The sequence below is a fragment of the Triplophysa rosa genome, linkage group LG5, assembly GCF_024868665.1.
Source record: "Triplophysa rosa linkage group LG5, Trosa_1v2, whole genome shotgun sequence".
Classification (NCBI taxonomy): domain Eukaryota; kingdom Metazoa; phylum Chordata; class Actinopteri; order Cypriniformes; family Nemacheilidae; genus Triplophysa; species Triplophysa rosa.
This window is the reverse complement of record NC_079894.1, coordinates 20,304,227-20,321,377: the sequence shown is the minus strand read 5'-3', so window position 1 is coordinate 20,321,377 and position 17,151 is coordinate 20,304,227. Positions and strand designations below refer to the sequence as shown.

Below are 17,151 nucleotides of genomic sequence, written 5' to 3'. Positions count from 1 at the left end.
AGCGAAGCGTCCATACTTACTGCATATGAAACTGCTCAAAAACGTTATTTTAATACGTTTCCCATAAGCGTTAAGAGTAAAACGGCATTTGAGCTTATGTCGTTTATGTGTTGAAATCTGACAACATTTTATGTTGGTGTCAACTAACGTTAAACGATTGTGAACCGGAAGTTAACGAGTATTTACTACTGGCTCCTGCAGCGGCGCGCATCCAATTGCGCTTTGAGTCAATGCCGCTAACCGAGAATATAGGTACCGTGTTGTTCTCTCACCGTCCAAGGACAAGGATATTTTGATCACGCTGTAAGGATTTAACCCGATGGAGAATCTGCGTACAAAGTGAGGAGATCGATTAACGGTTAACGGAGCAAATGGAAGTAATCGGGATTATTAATGTGAAACAGACAACGGGGCAGAATGCTCGTGTGTGATGCGACCGAACGCGCGCGCCGCGCACCTGCAGTATACGCGCAGAGGCGCGTGAGCCCTCGGCGCTACATCGACTGTCAATTTAGTGCGTTGTTTTAGTAATATTGTGTCAAACCGAGACCTGAATGGTGCTATAATTAAACGCAAGCCCTTCGAGTTTTGTGTACTAAAGCATATCTGTTTATTAATATAACGTACATTGATGTGTTATTGTTTTGATGGCGTCTCAGTCGTTATTATATTATACCGGGGTCAGAACAGCCGGTGGTAACAGGACTGGTACTGATGTTATCTGTTTTTGGTAATAATAACCTGACGTTACATGGCACATTTTCCACAAGCTGTATAACGCGAGTGTTTTTGCAGTAAAACTGATAAGCTACATCTGGTTTATCTGTGTGTATGCTATGTTAGTGCATCAGTGTGCGTGTGTTTAACGTTACTAAACGAGCTACAATAAACGCTGAATCTTACGCTGCACGTCAGGATGGCATCTGGTGCTGAAGGGGAACCGGGGGGAGGGAGGCTCGCACCCGTGAAATCTGTCCCGTACCCCTGCTTGTGCGAGGAATCAACTCGGGGTTTGAAATCTAAGAGCCTTCCTACGCTCAACGACAGTCAGGCTCCGGAGGCGGATCAGACTCTGCTGTCCGGTCCGCACGGCTCTCCCCGGACAGAGTGTCGTGAGCCGGAGGGTCGCGGTGCTGCTGCGCTCGTGAGGTTCCGACTGCCGCGGGTGCCGGTGCAACGCTATGTGGACAGGATCCTGTCGGACTCACGATGCTTCTTGTTCTGCATGTGTTACCTCACCTTTATTCAGTCACTGATGGTGTCCGGATATCTCAGCAGCGTCATTACCACAATAGGTAATATACCTGACCTCGAGCACTCTGTTGAAAAAACATTCAAACAAATTCAAATGGTTATAATGGAAATTGTATCGGTATAGTGATGTATTCTGGTAATATGTTGGGATGTTATTTGGTGGATGAAATTGAAAACCATTACATTCTACTAGAATGAGACCAAAACACAACAGGCATGGAATATTATAATAGTTTTTACTATTCAGCAGAGGTGTAAAGAGTACCTGAAAACCATACTTAAGTAAAAGTACAGATACCTTGCAGTGAAAATTACTCCATTACAAGTTACAAGTCACCAATTCCAAAACGACTTCAGTAAAAGTCTTCGAGTATCTGATTTTAACAGTACTTGAGTATTTTACTCATACTGAATGTAGGCTCAAAGCAGCACTAGTCCTCAACACTTAAGAGACACGTCAGTGAAAAACTAGAAACAGTTGTTTTGTGAGGAGAGCAATCGCATTTATTTTCTTAAATCATAATAAGACTGAACACCTCAAAATTGCAACAAATCATGGTCGACACCATAACCTACGTCATTACAAACACCCTAAGTCTCATTTAAGCTCAAGTGCTCATAAGTAAACCAAAGTCCTTCAAAAAGGTCTCTTCAATATAACGGATAAATAGAATAATATTAAGTAGAATTAAAAAGTCAAAGCCTTTTTGCACTGGACATGCTGGTTTGGGCCTCATGGCCAGCTGCAGTCAGGTCCTCATTTCACATACACTGTTAGCCCTTACCTGCCATTTCTACAGTCATATATTGGCAACACTGTTGCCACCTAGTTACTGTAGGTGTTTTACAGTAAACTACTGCAATGGCTGTTTGAAGATACATTATTAAAGAATCTATTAACGCACTTAAGTCACACAGTCTTAGATGAACAAGTGTAAATAACAGATGAACACAATAAATCTGTCAAGATTTCACCAGAGGAGAATTAAACACAAACATCAATAACATCTTCACATATTACAGACACCACTTTCACTTTATTTCTGTCATCTGTGTAAGATCTTATTGAGATTTAACTCTAGTTCATAGTGGTTCAATTATGTTTTAAGTCACCATTATGGCGATCAGTGTTTGCTTTGGTTGGACTCTTTGACTTTCTTGTAGCTTTAAAATGTACACTTATACAATAACACTGAAAGGGACTTTACAGGAACCGCAACTTTATGTTTGCTTAGTAACTGAAGATACATCTGAAAGAATTCAATCATTAAATAATAATAATATAGCATTTAAGATTTATTAAGATATGTTTGGTAAAGTGATTACATGTTATAATGGAAAGATCTCTGTCAGAAAATCTTTCTTTGCAATTGAGACACAGTTAGACACTTGACATACAAACCTCATCAATGGTGACAAACAATCATGAATGAGTTTTGTACTATGTACCCAGCATGCATTGCAGCATGAAGCTGTTCAGTTGATTGTCACCATTGTTGAGATTCATATGTGAATTGTTCATTTCTCTGTGTCCGACTCATTCTATAGGTTAATATTTTGTCTATATAGTGTGAGAGCACTTTTGAAAATTGAAATACTATACATTCTTTTTACTGGTTTACATCACTTCATGGCAATAGTCCCACCATATGGTCAAATTTTGAGCAAACATGTTTAGAGCACATTTAGGAAGAGTTAGTTTTAAAAATAAGAGCTTTTGTAGATGTGTGACCTACAGTAACTAGCTGGCAACAGTGTTGCCAATATATTACTGTAGAAATAGCGGGTAAGGGCTAACCGTGTATAAACCGCCAGCGATTGACATCTACCTGATACTGCACTCATATTCATATAAAGAAGCCAAGTTGACAAGTTTTTGTAATTTATGGCAAAATCCACAAGATATAGTACCTTCATTGCTCTGTAAATGGCAATATTAATTATAAGATAGGTGCCATGCAAAATGTAATGTGTAATTGCATTAGTCATTACAAATGTAGTGGAGTAAAGAGTACATATACTTGTTCAAAAATGTAGTTAAGTAGAGAGTAAAAGTTGCTAATATCTTTAATACTCAGTACAACTACAAAGTAGCCAAAAAGATACTTAAGTAAAGTAACTAAGTACATTTACTCCAATACTTTACACCACTGCTATTCAGTCAATCATTCGTAATTGTAACCATTGGAAAACATTTTTAAGCAGGGCAACACCTAATCATTTCCCTCCTCTGCACTATAATATTATATTCAGACAGCGGAGTTTCCTGTAGCTCAGTGGTTAGAGTATGGTGCTAACAACGTCAAGGTCATGGGTTCAATACCAGGGATTACACATATCCAGAAACAAATGTAATGTAAGTCGCTTTGGATAAAAGTGTCTGCCAAATGTGTTAATGTAATGTTTTAACAGCTTTTATTAAATGTCTACTTTTTTTTAGAAAAGCGTTACAGTCTGCGGAGCTCAGAGTCAGGTCTGCTGGTCAGCTGTTTTGACATCGGTAGTCTCATTGTTGTGGTCTTCATCAGCTACTTCGGTGGCCGGGGCCAAAGACCTCGCTGGCTGGCCATAGGGGGCATCTTCATTGCAGTGGGAGCTGCCCTCTTTTCATTACCTCACTTCATCTCCCCACCCTATCAACTGGAAGAACTGAACAGCACTGTAGGGGGTGAAGGACTGTGTGCCAGCGGGAACAGTAGTGGTCAGGAGAAGCAGACGCTGTCCAGGTGCCAGAGGGACCACGAGGAGAGTGAGCATGCCCTGTACGTGGTGCTGTTCATCTGCGCTCAGATCCTAGTGGGAATGGGTTCGACTCCCATATACACACTTGGGCCAACTTACCTGGATGACAATGTGAAGAAAGAGAATGCATCTCTGTACCTGGGTACGTGTAGTGTGTGTGTGTTAGTTCTGCCCATGTTTTCTTAGTGTTCGTGCTGATAGAGAACACTTGATGAAATAATTTACATTTAGATTTACATTTAGTCATTTAGCATATCCTTTTATCCAAAGTGACTTAGGAAATGAGGAACAATGGAATCACGACAGCAAAAGAACAAAATGTACAAGTGCATCACAACCGAGCACAATTTGCTAAATCGCAGTATACCTAGCTAGTAGTTGTTTGTTTATAAGAATGGACAGAAAGTAAGTACTAGTCTTATTGTGTCAGATGTTGACGAATGAGGTGAGTCTTCAGATGTTTTCTGAAAGATTTTACATTTATGCATTTGGCAGGCGCTTTTATCCAAAGCGACTTACATAGCATTGTATTATACATTTTGTTTCTGACTATGTGCAGTCCCCTTGGATCGAACCCATGATCTTGGCATTGCTAGTGCCATGCTCTAACCACTGAGCCACAGGATATAAAGATAAAGTGCTGCTAAGAATGTATAAAATGAATTGACATCGGTTAATCCTTAAGACACAGGTGTCTTGTGGTGATCATGAAAATTACATTTCATGCGGTGTGTAATGTTGCCGTGTTTGAAAGTAAGCAGTCTGCCAAGTTGTAAATCCAAAGGTGAATGAATAACACACAGTTATTTGCTTGGAAAAAAGGGAGTCGACTCTGAATCACACAAACGAGTCGTCACTAGTCCGATACGTGAACCGCCATGGATTTACGTCACTACATATAGTCCCCGACTACGTTTTGCTAGGACTGCCCGTGAAAACTTCACTCTTCTCCCCCAAACACTATAGCTCGTGAGCCTCATTCGCGGTAGACCAATCACAGCAGACTAGACCATCTGACCAATCACATCAGACTAGGCTAGTGGAAAGGAGGGGATTAGACAGATGAATCGCTGAACGAATCATTTGAGAGTCAGTCAAGAAGTAAGGTAAGAATAACTGCCTATTATTACGAAATAATAGTACTACGTACATAAACTTGTTGTTGGAAACTCCATAAACCAAAGTAGGACCTTAAAAATACCTAGTTATGTACTCTTTAACTCATGAAGTGACATCTACTTAAAGGTACAGTGTATGAAATTGAGCGTCGTCTAGCGTTGAGGTTACAAATTGCAACCAACAGCTCACTCCAACCCTTCCCTTTCGAAACGCTATGGTGGCTGACACAGGGCTAAGATGTTGTCACGTTCTCGCTTCTTTGCCGAAGGAGGTAATGTATTTACGAAACGCGCTCTGAAGAGGAGTTTGTCTATTAAGGGCTACTGTAGAAACAACATGGTGAAATCCATGTAAGGGACCCGCGGTGTATGTACAGTAGATCGAAATGGCTCATTCTGACGGATTTATAGGGTTTGCATCTGAATTCTTTATACATAGTTTAAAAGCAGAAGCTTACAGAGCATAAACAAAACACTTTGTTAGTGGTGGATATTTAAAGAAAATGTCAAGATACAAACAATAGCCTGAGACGGTCAAAGAATCTGTTATTTTTTCTCTGTGTGTGTGTGTAGCTATCATGTATGTAATGGGAGCTCTTGGACCAGCTGCCGGGTATCTGCTGGGTGGGATTATGATCGGGTTCTACGTTGACCCTGGTACCACTGTCAGTATTGATCAGAGTGACCCACGGTTTGTGGGAAACTGGTAAGGCAATCTCGTTCTCTCTCCCTCTGGCTTTTTCTTTCTCCGTTGATGTAGTTAAGCAGCACTATGTGAAGATTCCAATTTTCTTCATCTCGTTTTCAGGTGGAGCGGTTTCCTCCTGTGTGCTGTGGCAATGCTGTTGGTAATCTTCCCCATGTTTTCCTTTCCTAAAAAACTTCCGCCTCGCCACAAGAAAAGTAAGAGGCATGGGAAAAAGACTCCAGGCGATGTATCCAGTGATGATGAGATGATGAAGGAAAAGAGCCAGGCCGTCTCATCCTCCATGGGGTTTGGCAAGAACATCAAAGGTAAAACTTGATATCAGAACTAAAAGTTTCCACAGTATTCTAAGCCTGTAATCTGTAAAATCTGTCATCCAGATTGCTATTTTATGATTTATGAGATGTTTGTATTTGGATTTAGTTCTGCATGAGATTGTAAATTATGGATTATAATTGACATGAACTGATAAAAATGTGTCTGTTTTTGTCTCTCTTTTTCTTTCACCAGATTTGCCCAAAGCAGCAGTACGAATTCTGAGCAATGTGACCTTTTTTTTTGTGAGTTTGTCGTACACAGCGGAATGTGCCATCGTCACGGCTTTCATCACTTTCATTCCCAAATTTATTGAGTCTCAATTCGGTGTCCCTGCCTCTAATGCCAGTATATACACAGGTACAAAAACACCCACGTGCGGATCTGATCATAGCATTCAGTAGGGGACTTTTTATGTATGTTTATTAAACCGTGTGTGTGTGTGTGTGTGTGTGTAGGTCTGATCATTGTGCCAAGTGCCGGTGTGGGTATAGTTCTCGGTGGCTACATCATAAAGAAGCTGAAACTGGGTGCAAGAGAAGCAGCAAAGCTTGCCATGATTTGCAGCGGTGTGTCCCTTCTTTGCTTCTCCACGCTGTTCATTGTCGGCTGTGAGAGCATCAACCTCGGCGGAATCAATATCCCGTACACCACCGGGTAAAGGAGAAGAGCTTCCAGACACATAAATATGGCTCACAGACACTCTTTGCCAAACATGAGCTGCACTGAATGATGTTCGATCTGCATTTTGCAGGCCCACGCTGACTCTGTCTCACCGGAACCTGACGGGAAGCTGTAACGTCAACTGCGGCTGCAGGATCCACGAGTACGCACCTGTCTGCGGCTCGGACGGCATTACGTATTTTAACCCGTGCTTGGCTGGCTGCAGCAACATTGCCAACTACACCGCAGGAGTGAGTCATTTTACGTTTACACTGCCCACAGATCCCCTGTAGAACCTTTAAAACCTTGAAGTAAAAACATAGTTTAATAATTAGTTTAGTTTATTTATTTTTGTAAATGTACCTATGGTGCAAAACATTACGGTTGATTTCTGTGAAAACAGACTGACTTGAAATACTGAGTCTTCGTTTACATTAATATTAATAAACAAGTAATCCAGTGTGCCTGCATTTTTAATGGCATAAAGACAGAAATATTTTCGGAAGTATGATGAAAATCACATATTCTATGTCACTATCAGTGTGAGTGACATTAATAAATTAATATTAAAGCCGGTGAAAGCTGAACTGTGACTTCAGCTGTGAAGTAGTTTCCCATCATGCGTTTGGCTGTCCTGAGATCAGAATGAATTTGCACTGAATTTGTTTATTTCATATGGGTCTAAAAACACGTGACTTTCTCCCACTCAGATCAGAAACTATTCAGACTGTGCGTGCGTTCAGAGCAGACAGGTCATCACTCCGTCTGGCGGAAACCACGAGCTGCAGGTGGTGATCGTGAAGACGTATCTGAACGAGAACGGTTATGCGCTGGCGGGAAAGTGCGAACGCACTTGTGGAACGCTCTTAACCTTCCTCATCTTTCTCTTCATCGTCACTCTCATAACCGCCTGTGGGCAGCCGTCTGTCATCATCGTTACGCTCAGGTCCGCCTCTTTATACTGTAAGCTGTTCTCTCTCGCTCTTTTTTCTTTCTTATTCATTCTCTCTCTTCGAGCAGGTCAGTGGATGAGGAGGACAGGCCTTTTGCTCTAGGAATGCAGTTTGTTCTTCTCAGGACTCTCGGTAAGACCTACTGGATTTGACAGAATCTAATAATAAGTTTCCAATTTATAATAATAATAATAATTCTAATAAAAGAATTTTCAATATGTTGTTGTCTCTGCCTCTCTACAGCTTACATCCCCACTCCAATTTATTTTGGAGCTGTGATTGACACCACCTGTATGTTGTGGCAGCAAGACTGCGGTTTCCATGGATCCTGCTGGGAGTACGATGTCACATCCCTTCGATTTGTTTACTTTGGGCTGGCAGCGAGCCTGAAGTTCCTGGGCTTCCTCTTCATCTTCCTCACCTGGTATTCGCTGAAGCACCGCGAGGAGCAGACGAACACGCATCCGCACACTCTTTCTCCGCTGGACACGGTGAGCCACCTCATCTGCCACGCCGGAGGACACAAAGGCCACGCCCGCACACGCTCTTGTCCTGTCTTCCTGCCACGCCCGCCTGAACACACCCACGCTGCAATGCCAAGTGGGCACTCCCTTAGCCGTGGTAACAGTTGCCCTGGCAATGGCCTGAAAGCAATAACTCCACCAATACGGTCTCTTGAGAAAGTGGGAGTCTGAGAGGAGTGGAACCACACACCAGTACACACGCATGCAAACTCATACATCATACAATTCTGAAGGATGAGTGTGAAGGTGCTCACACCACATTGCTTATAGCCATTGCTGGTGCCTTTTTTTAAACACACAGACACTTCAAGTAGATCTCAACACAGTCAATTTGTAAAGCACTGATTAGTTCTAAAACCTTTTTAGACAGAATACCTCAGCAGGACAAATACCTCTCATCATATCTCCATGTCCTGTACGTGTCATGTAGGTCGCCGCGCACACGCTCATCCTAGCAGATAATTATAGTTACATGCTCATCTCATTTTTGAAAACAGAGAAAGGGAAAGAGACTGCAGACTTTACTATGCAAACTCCTCCCATAGCACATCCAACATATATTAGCTCCACCCACCCTACATACCTTTCTTACAGTCATATTATCTCCAAATCATGTAAGCCCTTTTCAACGCTCAAGTCTTCACCCGACATGTTAACGTTCCGCAAACGGAATTTTTCCCCATATCGCTAACTCCACCTCAATCATATTAGCCCTCCCACACTGCAAACTCCTCCCACAGCACGGTCTCCATGCAAACCATATTAACATAGTAGTTAGAAACTTACTGAGGGGGGTTGAGAGATGAAACCAATTGTACCAGATTTTTGCTCTTTTCCTGATTTATGCCACTTATTTTTCAACCGTTTTCGCTTGAGTGTCTGACATTTATATATTTCTTTGTGACCTAATTGTCTTACCGTTTGACTTTTGTGCATCATATCAGTATTCATGTCACCTTCCCTTGGTCTTGATTGCATCTGATTTTGGTGGTCAACCGTCATCTGTGTAAATGACATATACAGAAAACATGCACCACATATCAGCGAAACATCATCTCATCAAATTTCTAAAAACTTTCACACTCACATCTTCTGCTATCAAGTATTAGTGGTGTTCATCATGACAGGGTTATTATAAAACATTTGATAACTGTCTGGACCAGCTTTAAACAGAAACCAGTTGATCATGATATGACTCCAATAGAAACAGAGCATAATCTACACATTTACTTGACTACAGGTGATGAAATGTTTTTTCCTCTCCTTTATTCCAAACCCTTCTTTTGTTATTGTGCTCTGTTTGTGAACAAATGATGCATTAATGCAATTATTTATTTGAAGGTGTGCCTGGGTTTGGTTATCAATAGCAAACCTGGAGAAATTATTTACTAACTGTTCTGGTTTACATGTACATATATAAATAATTGATTTGTGTCAATAAAAATGTTTAAATAAAATAGTTCTTTGTGTGGTATATTGTATCATTTTTAAATCCTGTACACTTTTTTGCTTGAAAATTGCTTTGTGCTTTTTTTTAGTAGACACCTCTTGATTTTATATCTAGTTATCATGCAGGTTTTCAACCCCGGCATGATATAAATATTAAATAATACAAAATTATTTTTCATGCTATTAAAACACTGGCCGTTATGTGACAATTCACTTGCCTGACTATGGAAAGGCATGCTTTAAAAACACAATTTAAAAAAGTTTGAGACTTCACATGAGTATTTTAAGTGAGTATTTAAACCACCAAAAACTGACATCTGATCAATATGGTGAAAACCTTTGGCAGAAACTTTTTCATCTTTGATACTTGCATGTAATTGCCCTTGTAGTCGCCACAGGCCCCCGAAACCCATAGATCTAATTAAATAATCCCCTGTGTAAATATGTTTAAGGACACTGAATAATTAATCGTAACTATGCATGTCATGTTAAGCACCCTGGCCCCGCCCTCCACTAGGCGGCGCTGTGATCGCGTCAGTGCGTTGCCGCGGGGGTTTCTCGTCTTGACACGCGTCCGCTACAGCGTATTCCGGTCCTTTCGCGTGCTCTGTAGAGCAGTCTCGTGTACCGTAATCATGGCTCTCTACAACTTTAAAAAGATTATGGTGGTTCCCACCGCTAAGGTAGGAAGGTTACCCTGCGTTTTGGTTCACGTAACGTTACGTGTGATTAAATGTTAGAAACGATGTCGCTCGAGGTTTCGTAAATTACGGACACTGACAGTTTGTGGCTCGTACATCACACACGTGTATTCGGTGTTGAGCCTTTTAACTTTCTGCGTTTTATTACCGACAACATTCTGCGATAGTCCAAAATTTATGTAAAAAAAACTAATGTAATAACCTAGAAACCTTCACAGAAATTCTAATGGATGTTATGGTTATAACAGGAATTGTATTAATTTTAATGGAAATATAATGATCTCATAGGTATGTTATATGCCACCATTAAGTCCTACATGAATAAGACCCAAAACACAAAAAATACATAAAGGACATTTTACTGGTAAATAGCTGGTTCATAATAGCAAATGTAATGAATAGTAGTAATACTTTGTATGTCTGTGACAAGTGTGTTGACACTTCTTGATCCCCAAAATTGTATAAACATTATTTCATAATGCAAAACGTTTATCATAAATTACATAAAATGTTTTTGTTCCTTTTCTGCAGGACTTCATAGATTTGACTTTATCCAAAACCCAACGTAAAACTCCCACTGTCGTACACAAACACTATCAAATTCACAGAATAAGACATTTCTATATGCGCAAAGTCAAATTTACCCAGCAGAACTACCACGATCGGCTGTCTCAGATCCTCACAGACTTCCCCAAACTGGATGTAAGTCCTCCACAGAATTCACAACACAAGTGAAAGAACGCTGATGCTTTTTAATCATTCAATTTTCAACAGAAAAATGTATTTAATTCTTTCACAGGACATCCATCCCTTCTATGCTGACCTGATGAATGTGTTATATGATAAAGATCATTATAAACTGGCTTTGGGTCAGATCAACATCGCCAAGAACCTGATTGACAAGTGAGTCGGTCTGTCGTGTTTCTATACTTCGTTGTGCACTTTTTAGAAAATGTTTTTTTATCCACAAGCATTGTGACAGCAATAGTATAGGGTTATACATGATCTTTTACATTTTGTCTCTAAGAATGATCTAATGATGTTTATCTTATGTTCTGTGTGTGTCTGTGTAGTGTTGCTAAAGATTACGTACGCCTGATGAAATACGGAGACTCGCTGTATCGCTGCAAACAGCTGAAACGGGCAGCGCTGGGTCGCATGTGCACCATCTTAAAAAGACAGAAACAGAGCCTGGAGTATTTGGAACAAGGTGTGTATGCTTAGACCCTCACACGGTTGTTCAGATGTGCTTTTTAAGTATATGGACACAGTGTTTGTTTTCTCACAGTCCGGCAGCATTTGTCCCGTTTACCCACTATTGACCCGAACACCAGAACCCTCCTTCTATGTGGATACCCAAATGTCGGCAAGTCCAGCTTTATCAACAAGGTTTGTTTATGTTAAACCTTACACAAACACACACACAAAGTGTTTAGATTTGAATGTTTAGTGTTATTGGGCTGTGTGCAGGTAACCCGTGCTGACGTGGAGGTTCAGCCATATGCCTTCACCACCAAATCTTTATTCGTGGGTCACATGGATTACAAATACCTGCGTTGGCAGGTGAGTCTGAGTAACGTTATGAATAATGGGACATCATTTATTAAAATCATATTATAGGGTTTGTAAACTTTGAACATTTTATACCAGAGTTTCATTTAGCAATAGTTTTCTTGTCGTGGCTCCTGCTGATCTGTCCGTGTATGTGTAGGTTGTTGACACCCCTGGAATTCTGGATCATCCTTTGGAAGAAAGGAACACTATAGAAATGCAGGCCATCACAGCTCTGGCTCATCTGCGTGCCGCTGTGCTCTACGTCATGGATCTGTCTGAGCAGTGCGGACACACACTTTCCCAACAGTTAGAACTGTTCAACAGTATAAGACCGCTGTTTGCCAACAAGGTACACAAACACACAATAAATACAGCTGAATAATACAGAGCCATTGTTAGGAAACAGCAGTGATGATTGTTTGCATGCAATGCAGCCTCTGATCGTGATGGCCAATAAGTGTGACGTGAGGAAGATCAGCGAACTGTCTGAAGAGAATCAGGTGAGTGACATTGTGTTTTACATACTTTTGTTATTGGTATATGCACGAAATTTAAAAACGTTTTAATAGCCACCAGTCATCAAATTGTGAGGACTGTCACATTTAGAAACATCTGGAAACATTCTTGAATGACATTAAAACTGGTCCCTGTGTGTGTATATAGAAAATCATTGCGGACCTCATTGCTGAGGGGATCACAGTGATCGAGACTAGCTCTCTGACAGAAGAGGGAGTGATGCAGGTGAAGACTGAGGTAAGAGCAGCCAGTCACTTTCACTTCCTAGCACACTCTTTGAAATCAGCTTTATTCACCAGGTGTTTAACATTGTGCCCTAACCAGTTGTGCTGCAACAAGTAATAAAACTTAAAGGGATAGTTACTCACCTTCGAGTTGTTCTAAATCGGGTAAATTTCTATGTTTTGATGAACACAGAGAAAGATATTTAGAAGAATGACCCCATTGACCACCATAGTAGGAAAAGTTAGACATTTTTTGGTTCTGTTGAACACGAAGATATTTTGAAGAATGTAGGACCGCAAAGAGTTCTGGGACACTTTTGACTACCATTGTCATTTTTTCAACTATGGTAGTCAATGGGGTCCAAGAACTCTTTGGTTATAAGCATTCATCCAAATATCTTTCTCTGTGTTCAACCAAACAAAGAAATGTATACAGTTTTGGAACAACTAGAGAGTGAGTCATTCAGGACATCATTTTCATTTTTGGATGAACTATCCCTTTAAAGGTCTGGTGCAGCATACTGAAAATACAACTTCTGTGTTTATTTACAGGCTTGTGATCATCTGTTGGCACACCGTGTGAACACAAAGATGAAGGGCAAGAAGGTCCATGATGTTCTGAACAGACTCCACCTGGCAATTCCCGCCAAAAGAGATCAGAAGGTATAGTAACTGTCACAAACGTCATAACAAATCCCAGATGTGTATATAGGTTTTTATGTGAATTTGTCGATTTGTGTTGCAGGAAAGACCTCCATTTATTCCAGACGGGGCAATGGTCCGAAGGAAAGCAATGGAGACAGATGCTCCCAAACGCAAGCTGGAGAGAGACCTTGAAATTGAGCTGGGAGATGACTACATGTTGGACTTGCAGAGTACGAGACACACGCACACATACTTTTATGTACTCAAAATATATGCATGCTTCGGTCATGTCTGACAGGAAGTCTGTGTGTGTTTAGAATACTGGGATTTGATGAATCCGGATGAAAAGCAGGATAGGATTCCCGAGATCTGGGAGGGACACAATATCGCCGATTACATCGACCCTGAGATCATGAAGGTGAGAAACGCAATTAAACATTGCTACCGCAGACTTCATCATGTCGCATTTGAAATGTGTTCTGATTCTTTTCTCTCTCATTTTCCATCTTGTTTTCAGAGGCTGGAAGACTTGGAACGGGAAGAGGAACTGCGCGAGAAGGCTGGGGAGTATGACTCGGAGGAAGAGAGTGAGGATGAGGAGATGCAGGAGATTCGACAGCTGGCCAGTCAGATTCGAGAGAAGCGTAAACTGAAGATTCTCGAATCCAGAGAAAAAAATACAAAAGGACCCAGACTGCCCCGCACAGCCAAAAAGGTTTGCCTTGCCATTTTGTTTTTGTGTTAAAATGATAGCAGATAGTTTTATTGTAGTCAGTTGTTATGCCTTGGTTATTTATTTGAATAAAAACATAAAAAGTGCATATGAATTCATCTGCAAAATGCCTATAAGTCACAATCGCACTTTTTGCTTGCTAAATAAGCAAACTAAAAATATACGTACATGATTTGATTGATGTATGTGGATGCAGGTGGAAAGAGGGACTCTGGAGAAGGATATGTCTGATCTGGGTTTGGACATGACAGATAAAGATGATGTAAGCATAATGTATACTTTACGCTTTTACAGTAACTGTTTTGATATCACGCAGGATTTTTTTGCATGTTATACGTGTTAATATTCCTATGTTTATTTACCATGATTGTGTTAATCTTCTGTACCTGTAGAGTCATTATGCTCAGAGGTCTCGGTCTCTGGTGCGGAAAAGAAAGAGGGAAGTGTCAGCCCCACCGACATCACGCACCCGCAGTCAGAGTGCCTCAAGACCTCCAAGGGACCAATCAGGAGTCAGAGATGCAAAGGTACCTTCAGCTGTCTCTGCTATGAAATGAAGAATTCGAAACAATATTTATATCAAGAATATATATATATATATACTGTATGTATGTATATATGTATAAATATGTATAATATTCTAAAATAAAATATATAATAGTAAATTAATATATTTACTCAAGTAGCAGAAAGTTGACTTGCCATCCAGAGCCTATTTACAAGACTGAGTCTCTCCTCTTTTTCCCCCAGATGTTGAAGAAGGTGAAGGTCTTGATGAAGGGCTCACAGAAGGAAATGAACAGACAGGGCAAGAAGGGAGAATCTGACCGACATGTGTTTGACCTCAAACCTAAACATCTCTTTGCTGGGAAGAGGAAATCTGGTTCCACCAGTCGCAGATAAAAGCGTCCTTGTTCACCAGTTATATCTGTTTGAACGTCTTACACCTGACCTATATGCCTTTATTAATAAAAAATTGTTCTAATCCATATTTTAGTAATTCTTTCTGATACAGAAGGCAACACAGCTGTAAAAACGAAAGAATGATTTGTTATTTACATGTACGTAATCATCCCAAGTCCTGTGTATGATTCTGGAGGAGCTGTGGGTAATGGCATGTGCACGATCATGATTTTGAACTCTCCATTAAAAAACAGAATATGAATTTGGACCTCAAGCTAATGTATGCAACGGGAGTTAAATAAAACGTTGAAATAATTAAGCCTTAAATTTGTGTCAATAATCTTTTGTCTGTGTACACTGATCCAAGACTTTTGTGAACATAAGCTTGTTCCAAAGTGTTTGTGAAATTTTAAAGTGATAGTTTGCCCAGAAATAACCAGTTTGTCATGTATTCATTCTTCAAAACCTATGACTTATCTTCTGTGGGACGCAAAATATGTTATTTTGAGAAATGCCTTTTGACATTTTCTACAGACGAAAGTCAGGTTTCTACGGAGCCCGTCTGGTCACCCCTCGGAGAAAAGAAAGCTAGACCCGCAAATCCGTGCCCACAGTTTTGTAATTCGTTCCCTCAGTTTACAATCCGTGCTCTCGGTTTTGTAAACCGTCCCCTCAGTTTTTGAAATCTGTACCCACGAATTCATAATCTATGCCCACGCTTTCGCAATCCGTGCGCACAGTTTTGCAAACTAGCCTACTCGCGGAATTGAAGCCTCTGTCTGTCAACAGAACAAGCTCCTTCCTACAGGAACATTAACCAATATTGTATACTGTTTTATATATAAATTGTCCTAATGTGTTTACACACGAGCGCGTGGCGCATATAAAGCATGCGTTCATTGCCGCGTTTCACTGGCATAAAGTTGGAATGACATTAAACCTTCGTGAATTTAGGGACCATCTCTAAAGTACACATTAAAATACCATTTTCCAACTTCAATGGCATTTAAAGGGAATGACTTATACCCACAAGACTAACTGTACAGTGTTCATGTGTGTGTCAGATATAATGCACACCTTTTAGATTATTTATATGTATTATAATAAACAGTTAAATCAAATGCAAATATTCTTATGTGTTTCACTGCTGTATGGGCTCATACATAAATATACACATTTTAAAGCTCAATAGCATTTAAAGGGATTGACTTCCCTGACTAACTGTAAAGTGTTCATGTGTGTGTGAGATAGAATGCACACCTTTTAGATTATTGATATGTATTAAAATAAACCGTCAAATCACATGCAAACATTCCTATGTGTATAATGGTCTCATACACAAATATACCATTATTTAAAGCTCAATATACGTATAGGAATATGTGCATATTATTTGATGGTTTATTTTAATACTCAATCATCTAAAAGTTGTGCATAATAGCTGACACACACATGAACACTGTACAGTTAGTTTTGTGGATATAAATCATTCCCTTTAAATGCTTTTGAAGTTGGAAAAGGGTATTTTAATGTGTACTTTAGAGATGGTCCCTAAATTCACGAAAGTTTAATGTCAAACCAACTTTATGCCAGTGAAACGCGGCAATGAACGCATGCTTTATATGCGCCACGCACTCGTAAACACATTAGGACAATTTGTATATAAAACAGTATACAATATTGGTTAATGTTCCTGTAGGAAGGAGCTTGTTCTGTTGACAGACAGAGGCTTCAATTCCGCGAGTAGGCTACAGTTTGCAAAACCGTGCGCACGGATTGCGAAAGCGTGGGCACAGATTATGAATTCGTGGGTACAGATTTCAAAAACTGAGGGGACGGTTTACAAAACCGAGAGCACGGATTGTAAACTCGTGGGTACAGTTTATTAATCCGAGAGCACGGTTTTGTAAACTGAGGGAACGAATTACAAAACTGGCCACGGATTTGCGGGTCTTGTTTTTTTTTCTCCGAGGGGTGACCAGACGGGCTCTGTAGGTTTCAACATTGTGATGAATGAATTTTCATTTCTGGGTGAACCATTCCGTCTGGCTTTTTTTAAGGTAAAGCTGTATTTGGGTGTTAACGTGAGTGTGACAGAATATGGAGGACCGAGAGTGCCGATTAGCAATAAAACGAAGAATCAATTGATCA

General features: G+C 40.3%; 2 protein-coding genes across 3 annotated transcripts; both read left to right on the top strand.

Annotated features, from left to right (window-relative positions):
• Window positions 1-210: 210 nt before the first annotated feature.
• Window positions 211-9,713, top strand: slco5a1a (solute carrier organic anion transporter family member 5A1a). Of its 2 annotated transcripts, XM_057333453.1 has the most exons (11): window positions 211-339; window positions 916-1,295; window positions 3,695-4,138; window positions 5,688-5,820; window positions 5,923-6,128; window positions 6,331-6,495; window positions 6,594-6,792; window positions 6,890-7,049; window positions 7,509-7,744; window positions 7,819-7,883; window positions 7,995-9,713. In XM_057333453.1, exons 1-11 carry the CDS (start codon window positions 320-322, stop codon window positions 8,444-8,446), a joined length of 2,460 nt encoding a protein of 819 aa, XP_057189436.1. In that variant the 5' UTR covers window positions 211-319; the 3' UTR covers window positions 8,447-9,713. The 2 variants fall into 2 exon arrangements, with proteins under 2 accessions (XP_057189436.1, XP_057189437.1); XM_057333454.1 differs by lacking the exon at window positions 3,695-4,138 and having other exon boundaries at window positions 212-339.
• A 585-nt stretch (window positions 9,714-10,298) lies between these two features.
• gtpbp4 (GTP binding protein 4) lies at window positions 10,299-15,327 on the top strand. Its single transcript, XM_057333463.1, has 16 exons — window positions 10,299-10,407; window positions 10,957-11,127; window positions 11,225-11,328; window positions 11,499-11,635; window positions 11,714-11,814; window positions 11,896-11,988; window positions 12,137-12,328; window positions 12,414-12,479; window positions 12,643-12,732; window positions 13,272-13,382; window positions 13,465-13,594; window positions 13,682-13,782; window positions 13,882-14,079; window positions 14,294-14,359; window positions 14,490-14,624; window positions 14,848-15,327. Exons 1-16 carry the CDS (start codon window positions 10,360-10,362, stop codon window positions 14,998-15,000), a joined length of 1,896 nt encoding a protein of 631 aa, XP_057189446.1. The 5' UTR covers window positions 10,299-10,359; the 3' UTR covers window positions 15,001-15,327.
• Window positions 15,328-17,151: the final 1,824 nt, after the last annotated feature.